General features: G+C 39.7%; 1 protein-coding gene across 1 annotated transcript in view; it reads left to right on the forward strand.

Annotated features, from left to right (window-relative positions):
- Nucleotides 1-13,794, forward strand: part of fat3a (FAT atypical cadherin 3a) — a 129,191-nt gene that overhangs the window by 105,709 nt on the left and 9,688 nt on the right. The window contains exons 21-28 of the mRNA XM_088427661.1: nucleotides 2,656-2,853; nucleotides 4,247-5,048; nucleotides 5,954-6,088; nucleotides 6,187-6,341; nucleotides 6,530-6,772; nucleotides 7,561-7,807; nucleotides 9,065-9,218; nucleotides 11,367-12,079. Of these exons, the coding sequence (XP_088283787.1) occupies nucleotides 2,656-2,853; nucleotides 4,247-5,048; nucleotides 5,954-6,088; nucleotides 6,187-6,341; nucleotides 6,530-6,772; nucleotides 7,561-7,807; nucleotides 9,065-9,218; nucleotides 11,367-12,079 (2,647 nt within the window). The remainder of the gene's footprint in view (nucleotides 1-2,655; nucleotides 2,854-4,246; nucleotides 5,049-5,953; nucleotides 6,089-6,186; nucleotides 6,342-6,529; nucleotides 6,773-7,560; nucleotides 7,808-9,064; nucleotides 9,219-11,366; nucleotides 12,080-13,794) is intronic.

Raw genomic sequence — 13,794 nt, forward strand, 5'->3', positions numbered from 1 at the left:
CAAGAAGCTGGCTCTTCACAGACACATATCGCAGGATCCAGACACATTAATAACACGTTGATAACCTCAGCCTTGAGAGGAATATCACGCAAAATCCGTTCAAGAATTTGGGGAAACTTGGTATTACGTCTACTTCCCCACATTGCCAAAACTACCAAACGCAACTTTAACCCTTGTGCAGCATTTTGTGCAGCTGAAATTTCATTCAGATGGGACAGTATGTCCAGTTACTTCAGAACTGTAATGCATTATTACTACTTATTACTGTCATTTCAAAGTATTTAGTTGCATTACATTACTACTGTATTTGAAATGTAATGCATGACACTACTATTGCATTACTATTATACTGTATTACTGTCACCACCGCAACTGGAAATATGAATTTGCTATTGTAAATGAAGCTCATTGCACAAACAGTGAAAGGTTGGCTTAAGCCTATAGTAAAAATCATGTCATCTGTATTGTAAATCTTCAAAAACAAGATACACAATCTTTTTTTTTTTTTTTTTGTATTTTAATTGCTTTATAACCTAACTGCAGAGCATAGTAATTCATTGTTTATGCTGTGGGCAAAAACAATTAGTGCATATCACCATTTCAATGTTAATATTCAATTCAAGTTCAGTCAGCTAGATTAGGGACAGACGTTTCAAAAATGGATGGTTTCGGTGGGGCAATGTTAGCAACTAGCCTACATCATTATTATTCTGTTTAATGTACTGTCTAACGTGAGTTTTTTTTTTTATGTTTCCTCTTGATAAACATTGAACAGAACTATTTATAGACTATTATGAATGGTAATTGTACAGTGAAAATTAGCTTACCTTGTCATTACTTGCTAGTTTTGACAGGAATCTTGCCAACAGTGTTTCGATTCGAAATGCAGGCGCATCCACCATATTGGCATATCTCCTAACGAATCTCCTAAACTCTTGATGTCAAAGTGGCATCTCTCAGCGAGAGAGCACAATCCTCCTTGTGTTTTCTTTTCGCTAACTTCACGTTACTATGGCACCACTCTAAATGGTGTCAAATTGCTGGTCCTATTTTGCGAAGTGAATGGCTTTTTAGATGTTGAGCACCTGATGATTATCTGTCTTCTTCTTGTCTTCATTTCTGACGAACTGAAAGTAATGGGCGTGTGTACATATTGTCCATATTCAACCAGCTGCTGCACACTACCAGGTGTGTACCATCCCTTGGCTAAAATGCAGCAGGAATGATGTAGAAGAAAATGACCCTAAAATTGTCAAAACACTGTGCAGGGGTTAACATTGACTAGCAAATGCACACGCCTGAGCATAAGAGTATTGCCATGAGGTTGATGAGCGAAACCTAACTCAATAATGCAAACAAGCTGAAGTCTGTCATCAAAGCAACCTTGGCTTTGATAACACCTCGCTAGTGCCTTGGGCGGATTGCCTCCTGCCATTTCACATTGATGCTGTAATTTATGCAAAAGCACCTCCAACAATCTATTGACTGCACAATGAATAGAGGTGGGAATCTTTAACTGTTTCATGATTCTATTCCGATTTTTGAGTGTATGATTTGATTCAGAATCAATGTTCCATTCAAAACTATTTTTGATTCAAAAACATTTGATGGACAATGCTTTCTGCTTCAATATACATATATGCAAAGAATTACACGTCTGCTGACAAATTCTCATCAGCTGCTGCATTCTTCATTTTGATTCATTGTTATATCAACAACTACATGTAAAATGAAAGACACAAGCCTTTTTTATGATTAGTTATTGTAAACCTAAGTGACTTGATGGACCATTTTTCACATTTAGGTAAAATAGAGTAATTTCTCCTCCATTGTTCTTCTTGATGTATGTCACCTTTTATAGATGGATAGAAGCCAACATTTTTTGTTCTTTGCGATTCTTAATATAATGTGTAGATTGCCTTTTTTTCTCTCCGACTGCATTTGAATGTATCACCTTGTAAGCGGCTAGCACTGGAAACTTGTGCCATATCGCACAATGACAGCGTAATTAACTAGTGGTTTCCTAGCTCAATTAATCAGCGTCTTGATTATTGTTTATAGGGCAGTGTGGTAAGGGTAGTAGAGATGTGATGTGTTTTGTGATGATAATAAAAATGTAATCACGAGGAGCAGCAAGCCACTGGGGTTTGACGTGTTGTTGTTGCCTCATAATTGGCGCTGTGCGAAATTCCTATTTTTTTTAATGAATAATATTATAAAATTTTGGGTCATGTTATATCAATTCTGAACAGTAGTAAATGATAATCTTCATTCTTATGTTAATGGGGGTTTTCTGGGCATACCCATAATATTGAACATATTTTTCAGAAGCCCACAATTCTACATTAAATTTAGATTGGCTCTTTTTAATATATATTTTGATGTTTTTGTGATCGGAATGTGGCGTTTTCATTAGTGATGAGAACTAAAAGCTTTAATATTTTACTCTGCGAATCTTTCACTTTCAGCTGTGAGCGACTTCAATAAACCGAGTTTCCCTCGATATTGCAATTCATTGAAATGCATCTGGAGTGTTTGTTGTGCTGTAGCACCAGAAATGAACCGAACAACATTCTAAAATTCAGCAGCCAAAATATTATAAAAGATTAACGTCCAATCTGGCAGGTCCCATTGACAGATTGTTTACTCCCCAAGGAAAACAAGCCAATTGGCACCAGCATCATCCAGCTGTCCGTTATCGACCTGGACTCATCCCATAATGGCCCGCCGTTTGACTTCCGCATCTTATCCGGAAATGAGGGAGGAGAATTTGAGTTGGAGCAAGATGGAACACTTGTGGCCAATCAGGTGTTCAGAAGAGACCTGGCAGCCAAATATGTTGTCCAGATACAGGTATGGTCCATCTGATTCAAAATTACCCTAAACAATCTTGTATACTAATACAACAATGTAAGCTAATATAACAATGAGAAAGTTTTTGATTTCCGCACCAATTGCAAGGAGATATAAAATGACCATATGGTTACTTCTGACAGTTCTCTTTCTATGTTCAATTGGGGAAACACTGTAAACAATTCACATTCCAAAAACTATTATTATTAAAATTATTAAGAACCAAAAAATGTCCAAACACTACTATTTTGCTGACTGTAGCTTAGTGTGTTATATGTCCAAATGGCAACAAACAGATGGAAACATATTATACCGATGATAGTTTGGCACAAGAAATGTGGTTATAAGCAACATTTTAAATTAACATAATACTGTTTCCACACGTGTCTGGCAACAAACTAACACCTGTAAAAAAAGCAAGCCAGTGTATTTTGTATTGCAGTGAGGAGGAGGTGTAAACAGCAGCAAATTATCTGCAGGTGTTGAAATGAGGCAAGAATAATCACTTCCTCTACACTCGTGAAGATCGACACGGGGGAGAAAAAAAACACAAGAAACACAACTCCACGGCAGATGCACAAAGAAATAAACAGCTTGAGAAACAAGCACAATGAAATAAAGCATGCATTTTTGAAAAGCTTTGGCCTGAAATGATTCAGTCGTCAAATTTACAAGAAAAGAAAGCTTATATTGTGACTTGTGTAGTTTTCAAGGGTAGGAATTACAGTGTTAAAGAGTATTTTAAATGTTCATTCATCTACAATTTTGCTTTGGCATGTAGTTGCCCAAACCACGGCTTGGAGGCCATTTGTGGCCCGCGATTCGATTTTTTTCAGTGGCTTACAACATATGCTAAAATTAAAAACCATATGACACAGCCTGCAAAGATAGCTAAACAGGCATTGCTGGATTTTTGTTGTCACACTAACTTACTAAATCATAACCTCATTCGCTTGTGACTTGCACATTCAGTTCTTATAAAAAGTATTTTTCATCACTGAACAATAATAAACAACTCTAATTGGTAAATGTGAGAACTCTTTTTTTTAAAAGACTTGAATGCAAAATATGCCAGATTTTTTGATTGATCAATGGAATATTTGAAAGAATCCTCAATTATGCCAGGTCTGCAATAATTTCTTGCGGGATTTTTATAGTGTGTTTAAAGGTGAAGAATTGCCAGGTGGCCCTTGTATTCTTCTATTTACCTGTAAGCGGCCCTTCAATTAAAAAGTTTGGACACCTGAGCTTTACTGCTTTTTGAATTACAGTTGTGTAACTGCACACCATGAGCGTTAATAATTTTCCACGAAAACGTCTCCCGACGAGATAAAGCATGTTGATATCTGCACGTCAATGAAAAATGTTCTTAATTTTCTTTTCTTTGTATTAGGTGAGTGACTCTGGGAGGCCTCGCTTGTCCTCATCCTCAATGCTGACAGTGCGGGTGATCGAGGAGAGCCTACACAGGCCCGTAGCTCTGCCCCTCGAGGTTCATATTGTCACCATGGAGGACGAGTTTCCCGGCGGTGTCATTGGAAAGTTACACGCCACCGATGCTGACCCCTACGACGCGTTGACCTTCGGTCACGCCCCGCCAGCCCATCGCAGTCTCTTCAAGATTAGCCCTCGTGATGGAAAGATCATCGCCCTGGGAGGTTTGGATGCGGGAAGATACTCCCTCAACGCCAGCGTTAGTGATGGCCGTTTTGCAGTCCCCGTGCCTGTCAGCGTGCATGTTGAGCAGGCCACCCCTGAGATGTTGCGTGAGGCTGTGACCGTTCGTTTTGAGAGCGTAGCGCCGCAAGACTTTGTCGCCTCGCACCTGAAGAGCGTGCTGAAGTTGTTGCAGCAAGCCGCCACCTCGCAGCAGCGGGACGCTTTGCACCTGCTCAGTCTGCAGCCTGTTGGTGGGACAAAACAGCTGGACATGCTTGTTGCCGTGGAAACGGCTGAGGGCGGCTACTACAAGGCGGCTTATCTCACTCAGAAACTTAGTGCGTCCAGGCGGCGGCTGGAGGAGGTCCTCAAAGTCTCTGCCATCTTGGATAAAAACTGCTCGGGGCTGGATTGTCGCGGGGCGCAGTGTGAACAAAGCATCGTATTGGATTCGCACAATCTGGCCACGTACAGCACGCCGCGTGTCAGCTTTGTCTCACCGCGCTTTCATCGAACCTCGCGCTGCACATGCACCGGTAAGCAATGGCTTGTTGTCTAATGTTTTATTTACGGCTAATCGAATTCAAACAGACCAGAGGTGTCGAAACTTTTTCCTCTGAGGACCGCATGCAGAAAAATACAAAAACATTAATTATTTATTATTTTAGCTCACCCTGTAGCAATCAGTCATGCAAGTAATTTCATATTATCTAACATTATTAATATCTGCCGGCGAGAAGCTTACACGTGATAGAACATTGGGATTTTTCTCAGAATTTTACAAACAATTATACGTTTATTACATTTATGTTACTTGTTAATTTTGATCTACGTATCTACCACGGCTGTTACTTAATTTTTGTGAGAAATCATGAACCTAATTGGTGTCTTCACATAAACCGGTAGCTTTTTGTATTACTCAGTACTAAAGAAGTAGCTCTCAGTTTCAAAAATGTTGGTGATTTCTGCTCTATAAAATTTTGTTTTTTTACCTCGAGACTTTCAAATATATATATATATATATATATATATATATATATATATATATATATATCAAAAAGGAAATAACAGGTTTACAGTACTGACCAGTTCATTCAAATATATCTAAAGTGACCAAAATGACCTCTTATTATGCCAAAATGCTTCATGGCTCTGGATCTTCAGTAAGCACACGCTTCATGAAGTATATGCCTTGATGTGTAAATGTAGCTTCATGAAGCACATTTAATATTTTTGCTCCTGTTGATGACACTCTTGATGTCAAGTTTGATTGGAAATTTGATTAATTTCCATTGCACAAGCCTTTAAAGCAAGAGCACCATCTAGGAGAGAAAAAAAAAGTCACAAGTGCTTCATCTTGCTATCATCAATTCGAATGATGACTACATCTTGTTTTTCCATGATGCTTTTCTCTCATTCTTGATGTTGTTTACGTTGTTAGACCTCAACTGTGCTGCATTGTCAGAACAATGTGAAGACCAGCCGTGTCCAGCAGACATGCAGTGTGTTTCAGTGGATGTTACCAGAGGACGCTATGCATGCCAGTGTCCACCGGGCAAACTCGGTGAATGTGCAGGTATGTGTCAAAAATACTTTTACCTGTTTGTATTTTCTTGCATAATGTAATAATGCATTTTGGGGTCTGTCTTTCTATGTGTGTGTGTGTGTGTGTAGGCCATTCTTCGTTAAGTTTCTCAGGTAACAGCTACATAAAATACCAGCTTTCAGAGCGTCTCCAAACAGAGCTGAAGCTCAGCCTGAGGATTAGAACATTGCAGACGAGAGGAATCATCATGTACACTCACAGTGAGCCTTGCACTATGCTCAAGGTATGTTCTTTCCATCTCTCTCTATCTTTCTGGTCCATTTTTAAAATCTTTCATCCTTAAAGGTATTTCTTGTTTGTTTGTTTAAGCAAAATAACTTTTGCAAGAGACTAGGAATATTTAGAGTGCAGTCATCCACAGGGCAAGCAGGAGTTGTCACAGACAATATGTTTCTCTGTGTGTGTGAGCAGCTGGACGAGGGAAAGCTGTGGTTCCAGCTCAGCTGCGCACCTGGCACCGGAGGTGGTGACAGTCCCGACATGTTGGGCATCTCTGGCCGGCGGATCAACGATGGCAGCTGGCACACGGTGGCGATAGAGCTCAACCGCAATTTCAGCAGTCTCTCTTTGGATGAGAGCTACGTTGAAAGGCGCCACGGGCAAGCCTACGTGCAAGCTCTCGCTCCGGACAGAACCATCTACTTTGGAGCACTGGTCAGTCAATAGTCTTGTTTCTTGATTTGTGTTATTTTGGGAAATCTACCAAGCATACGTTTTAATAACAGGCCAAGCGCGTTAAACACACTCGGAAAACAGCTTGGTCAAGCATAACACAAATTGGGTCAGAAAGCAACAACCAATATTTGAGGTAATGCATTTCACCTAAGTAACTGAGTCAAATGGGTACATACGAAATAAAACATTAAAAAGTGCAAAAGGTTGTTTGTTTTGTGGTTGAGTTAACCATTTGACCCAACTAGCAATTATTTTTTGCAAAATAAGGTCAATTTCTATCAAAATTGTATGTATTAAATTATATCATTTTTAACATTAGAGAAAAAAAAGCAATATAATTGACATTACAACAACTGTTAACTACTTTTTTACAGGATTACAGAAGTTACAGGTTAGTCTTAAACTGAAAAAAAACAACTTGAAATAGAATTTTTTTCAAAATCGCATTAATCATTAATGTGCATTACACAGAAATCTGAAAATCTGATTGAACAAAGTATAGTAACTCTCTCTCTCTCTCTCTCTCTCTCTCTCTCTCTTTCTTTCTCTCTCTCACTCGCTCAACTACTATGACTACGTATCAAATTTTGAGTGTGCATTGCATTTACATAACAAAACACTGTTTGATGACTGAAGTACTTCTGCGTCCCTCTGCAAGATCAATTTATGTCATTGGACTTAAGAGGGTAAAAGTTATGTCTGGGCACCCCATAGGTTTCTTTGTCATGTTTTTTTTTTGTCATAACACTTTCCCACAATGTCCTCAGGTGCAGCATCCCACTTCACGCAGCCTTGTTGACTCCCAAAAGGACCCGAAAGTGCTTGAGGGCTTCCAAGGCTGCCTGGACTCGGTGATGCTGAACAACAATGAGCTGCCACTGCAGAACAAGCGCACACACTATGCCGAGGTGGTGGGACTGACAGAGCTCAAGTTGGGTTGCGTCCTCTTCCCTGACGCCTGCCTGCAGCAGCCTTGTCGCAATGGAGGAAGCTGTATCAGCCTGCCCTCTGGTGGTAAGTTACTGCAACCGCAAAACTGAACTCTCCTAAGCACAAATTGCACAAAAACGATACGACTAATTAAGTATTCGTATAGGCTCGCCTCAGTATTTCATTGAAACCGTTCATTGAATTATGATATTACCTTTCTCCTCATATAAAATATGCATTATTACACTCAGTCTAGATAACTATATGGGTTTTTTGGCCGTGTTGATATAAAACAATAAAATTACTGTTTGTTTTATTACTTGTGGTCTGGACGCAAACTACAATGCGAGATCAGGGCAAATCGAAAATATCAATATAAATGAGTGAAATTCACAGCTTCCGGTCATTTTTTTTCATATCGCCATAATGGTAAAATTGCACTGCATTATTTTAAACGCATGGTAAAACATTACCCCTTAAATAAATGTTTCACAGGTAAAAAAATAAATAAATAAAATACCTTCTGAAATGCCTGGGGTTATACAATAGCAATTCCTTGACACTCAAGGTTTGCTACATATGCAATTAGTAAAGACTTTGAAACAAAGATGTTTCAAGCTGTTTATTGGCACCCTCACATGGAGGTTGCTGTAAGAATAAAGATAAAACAAAGGGAATCATGTATAGCCTTTGTTGGCATCCTATAGGAAGACCATAGGCACACAGGCTAACAATAATCCTCAGTATATACACATATATGTACACATATGTAAGATACCACTTTGGGTTGTCGTGTCTGACATTAGTGTTGTTAGCGCACCTTTAGCATTTTAACGAGTGGGCAGAATAACATCACACAGGAAGCACTTCGCATGATCGCGAACTAAACGAGTTAACTTACATTGTCAAAATAATCCAAAACTGAAGATACATGGATCATTAGAAACATAAAGAAAAAACGTACACATTAAATTACCTAAAAAGGTCTTTCGGCACTCATCACCAACACAGCAACTCATATGGTAAAGCAAAAGATGATTTGATATACGAGTGTTTTGGTTTATGACTGGTCAAGGTAAGAATTCAAGTCGTACCTCAACATATCAGTGTACGTTTATCTGGATTTTTCTTCTCTATTCAAACCAGAGAAATACAAAGTCAGCAATCATCCCTCTTAACCACATGGTAACATAATCTAGTTCTACATATTTCAACGCCAAAGAAAAAAAAATGCCTGCCACTATTAAAATTGAAGGAGAGTGTGTAATCATCCCAGCACGCATAAATATTTGCAAATTATAATTATTTGTGTTTCCTCTTTCCCCATCTCATTTCTGCAAGGTTTTTCATGCAGCTGCAACCCCCTGTACACTGGAGGGCGTTGTGAGATAGAGATAACAGCATGTGTACCCAATCCCTGTAAGAACGGTGGGATGTGCAAAACTATTGGCAATGCGTTCCTCTGCAGCTGTAGAAGAGGCTTCATAGGTCTGACGTAAGTATCATGTCAATCAAGCTTCTAACAGGGAAACTCTTCAAGTATTAGTTACATGGCTGCAGCGATTTATTGAATAACTTGAACCATTGAATCAATTTTCTTTAACATTGACTCAATCATCTTTAACATTGAATCATCATAACTCATCAAAAAAAAGTAAAAAGAGATAATTATTATTGTGTAAGTATTTGTTACTCTAAATTTTCCTTAGATGTGTTTGTGAGTGTGAATGCTTGATCGTAGTGATGGGTAAATGAAGCCTCATGGACTGCTTGTGATGTTTTTCTGCACTTCCAGATGGCACTCTTGGTTTAATGATGCTGTGAAAATTTGATGCATTTTCATTGTGCTAGCCTATACCTTTTGGTTTCAAGGCAAGCACCATTAGACGGAGTGTTAGGTCTGATTCCAAGACTGGTTCTAAAGACTTCTTCTTATTCCGTGTTTACAGGGTTAGGAACAATTACTCAAGATTTAGATTTGTGCCGTTAAAATCCTCAATAGCCACATTTAAAAGAAAATCAACTGAAGCATTAAAAAAAAAAAAAAATCTGAAATCTTTAATCCAAACCAATACAACCAGTAGTAACAATCACAGTGATATTGAAAATTAATTTGATTTTTAAGTAGTGTATTTCCTCACTTATTGGCTAGGTGAATTTATTTTATAAAATACAGTGCTTGTACCGTCATTTAAAAATATATCTATGTATTATTCACCAATGAGGAACACATTGGTTGCAAATGTCGATGATCCATATAGTAAACAAACCCCGTAATCGTATGCCATGAATGAACGGATAAGAATCAGTGATTTCTTCTTGTGGCCACATGATGGCAGTAATACCTTATACAGTATATCGTCGATCACTGTTCTACAGCGGACTCCAACTAATTACTTCAACTTCTTAACACCCTTTTCTAGTACTTTTTAATAACATGGATTCTTGTCAATTAATCTGCAGAAATTAGTGTGTCAACAGACCTTCAAGATAGTTTACCTGACGTCTTGTCTAGTCTGAACGTCTTATTTTACTATTCTACTTCATAAAAGTTCTTATTGAGTGTCCCCACCATTGAGTGCAAGTCACTCATGCGCTGACCTCATTTAACACTGAATGAAGAAATACCACCAGGACGAGAATTTTTAATACCATCAGTCTTTTGCTGTCTGTTTTTCATATACCCTCCGACCTCTAACTTCCCACTGAAAGAACAGGAGCCAAGAAGAATAGATGAAAGCAGAGATATTTGGTTTTTAAAATAGTACTAGTTTGGTTTTAAAAAAAGAAAAAAAGAGAGAATTAGGCCCCTATAGATAATGGCCGTCAGTGAAAAAACACAGCATTTGTAGTTCTCATTAAAGACAAAAGGGAAAAAAATCAAATATATATTACTGACCTGAGAAATGCAGATAAATATTTATTACTATAATTGTTTTGTCCCTGACAAATCTGTTGTCAAATAAAGTTTATTCAGTAGCCCTGAATCACAGCAGTCTCAAAAGGCTTCACAGGTGCAAGATAAGTCATACATAACATCATAAATACAGAAAGCTCCCAGAAGGGGAAGGAAAAACTCAAAATTCCCATTTGGGTAAAAAAAGAAACCTTCAGAAGGGACTGCAGATGGGAGGAGCCCCCCTCCAAGCTCACTAGGTTGCACTAGATGCCAAGTGCTAAAAATAACACAGTGTTATTTCCGTCACAGTGGTCAGTACACAAGCATAGTTTCACAAGTACAACAGTGGAAAAAAATGACTTTGTTAGAGGTTCAAAACAGTAACAAAATTATAATTAATATAAATAAATATTGAAAAATAAATAAATGACTCATATTTTTGGCAACAATGCTAGCGCAACAAAGCAACCAATTGTTTCTTCTAAAGTAGATGTTCTAAAGTAAAAACATCACAAATGGTTCAAGAAGCATCAATAGACATACGTCAACAAATAAACTCAGTGAATTGTTTTGAATAATAAAATGTTTCTCTTGAAAATAGGGAAAAAAAATTACAAAAATCACTTGAAAAGACTTGATTGATTTATAAGCTAACACAGCAGATAATTTGCGCAGCCGTTGTTATTCATACATTCTTCTCACCCTAGTTTCTTCTCCTTTTTCCTCCTGCCCTCCATTACGCAGCTGTGAGAAGGATGTGAACGAATGTGACCGCAGCAATCCCGAGGGCGAGTGCGAGAACGGCGGTATCTGTGTCAACACTCACGGTTCCTTCTACTGTAACTGCACTGCGGGCTTTGTGGGCCAGCGTTGCAGCCTGCGGCCCGTCGTCGTCCCCGACATGCAAGCTGGCCACGCCGTGGTGGGAAAAGAGGAGTTGATTGGCATCGCCGTGGTGCTGTTTGTCATCACCACCCTCATCATCCTCTTCATCGCGTTCCGCAAGAAGGTCTTCCAAAAGAGCTACTCGCGAAACAACCTGTCGCTGATCCAGGACCCCGCCACCGCAGCGCTTCTCAACAAAGCCAACGGGGTTCAGTTCAAGACCCTGCATTGCACGGGAGGAGACCCTATCAATCTTTACTCAGAGACCGGACTGGGGCCCACCGTGGTGGGGGCGGGTGGGATGATGGGGCCGCCACAGGTCCCTGTCAGGCCCATGGCGTACACGCCTTGTTTCCAGGGCGACCCGCGCTCCACGTTGGAAAAGATGGTGGACGGGCGCACCGTGGAGCATACGGAGATGAGCACCTTTCACCCAGAGTCGCCGAGGATTTTGTCAGGCTCCACCAGGAGGGGGGTGGTGGTGTGCAGCGTGGCCCCCAACCTGCCCCCGGTTTCCCCTTGTCGATCCGACTGTGACTCCATACAAAAGAGCCCGTGGGACAGTGATGAGGGTGAGTCTTTGCCAGCATACGCTCAAACTGAATTTCAAATCAGCAATCGTTTTTGTGAAAATACAGTGTTTATCGCAGCGGTTACGTTCCCCAAAAAAGCGTGCCATAACCTAAATCCACACAGAGATTGAGCCTTTTTTATCTTTTGTTTTTATTTTGATGTTTTTAGTTTCTTTTCTTCTTTTGTATTTTATTTTGGTCCAATTTAGGATGTCTTGGTGGAGCAGTGATTAGTAAGTCCACCTTGCAGTTCAGAGTACCGAATTCAAAATCCACCTTGCGCCAGCCTTCCTGTGAGTTTGCATGATCTCCCCAAGCCCACGTGGGTTCTCTCTGGGAACGTTGGCTTCCTCCCACACTCCAAAAACATGCATGGCAGGTGTATTGGACACTCCAAATTGTCCTTAGGTGTGATTGGGTACGTGAATGGTTGTTTGTTCTTGTGTGCCCCTGTGATTGGCTGGCAACCAGTTCAGGGTGTCCCCCACCTACTGACTTTAGTGAGGATAAGCGGCTCTAGAAAATGGATGGATGGATGAATGAGTGGGTAAATATAGTAAAGTAAAGAGAGAGGTGAGGCTTTATTGTCATTACACCTGCACAAGTACAAGTCAACGAAACTTAAACAACGAAACTGTAATTGCCATCAACGACAATGACTCACAAGGGATAAAAGACAAGAATGCCTGTCAAAATTTTCTACTGATCACTCCGAGATCTTAGATGAGAAAAGAAAAGCAGGAGGGAAAAAAAAAAAAACACGATTCTTCTGCCATGTCCCCACAAAGGGCAATAGCTTAAGCCTGTTTTTTTGTTTTTTTTGAACATGCATAAACAAAAGAAAAAATCACCACAGATCTCGGGACATACATGAGACTGGGGAGTCTTGATGCAACCAAACTGACTAGCAGCCAGATCTATGCGCATCTGCAGCAGGGTAGAATTCAGGGGTGACAAGATTTAGGATAGGGCTAATGCTTTTGTGGATTTGTGGTTCCTCTGTGTGTGTTTTCATAAGAGTGTCCAAGCATATTGTATAATTGATAGTTCTTGTCCATCAGTCCTTGAGACCACTTGGTGAGAGGGGGCCGGGAAATTGTCGCTTCTAGCAGGATGCCTCCTCCAGGGGAAAAAGTCGAGATAAATAATTGTTTTGGGAATGGGCTGAGAGTGTGGTTGAAAGCATGAGGCTCCGAGTGGGGCTTTAATAAGATGAATTAGCAATCAATTCAGAACCTGCAGCTTATATGTCCATAAATGAAAGTGCATGGAGTAGAGGTTGATGTGTTTTGTTTTTTTTAAATAAACCAAATTGCTATAGTTTGACTAGTCTGACCTAAAATGAAGAAAAATTGCAAGAAAATAGCGAAATCAACCCGTAAGAGAAGTTATAGTCATAAATGAAAATCCACAAAGGTGAAGCCATGATAAAAATAAACGGAAATGTAGCAAGGGAACACAGTATACACTGCTCAGAAAAAGTTAAGGACGTTGGGCTTTGGGGTGAAAGTTACTCATGAACTTAAGTTGACCTTCTCTAAATGTTTGAATATGCATATCCAACTGTTCGCGTTTCAGTACTTTTTGCACATCTTGCTGTTCTAACAAGGAGCCGAGGGGAAAAAATTTCACACCTGGTTTGATCCATAAAATTTCCGGATGTCCACTTCTGCAGTGACTCTTCCACTCACTTTGTATCTGTGTTGCAACCTGCT

This window comes from Hippichthys cyanospilos, chromosome 11 (genome assembly GCF_059441005.1).
Source record: "Hippichthys cyanospilos isolate Australia breed blue-spotted pipefish chromosome 11, RoL_Hcya_1.0, whole genome shotgun sequence".
In the NCBI taxonomy this organism is placed as follows: domain Eukaryota; kingdom Metazoa; phylum Chordata; class Actinopteri; order Syngnathiformes; family Syngnathidae; genus Hippichthys; species Hippichthys cyanospilos.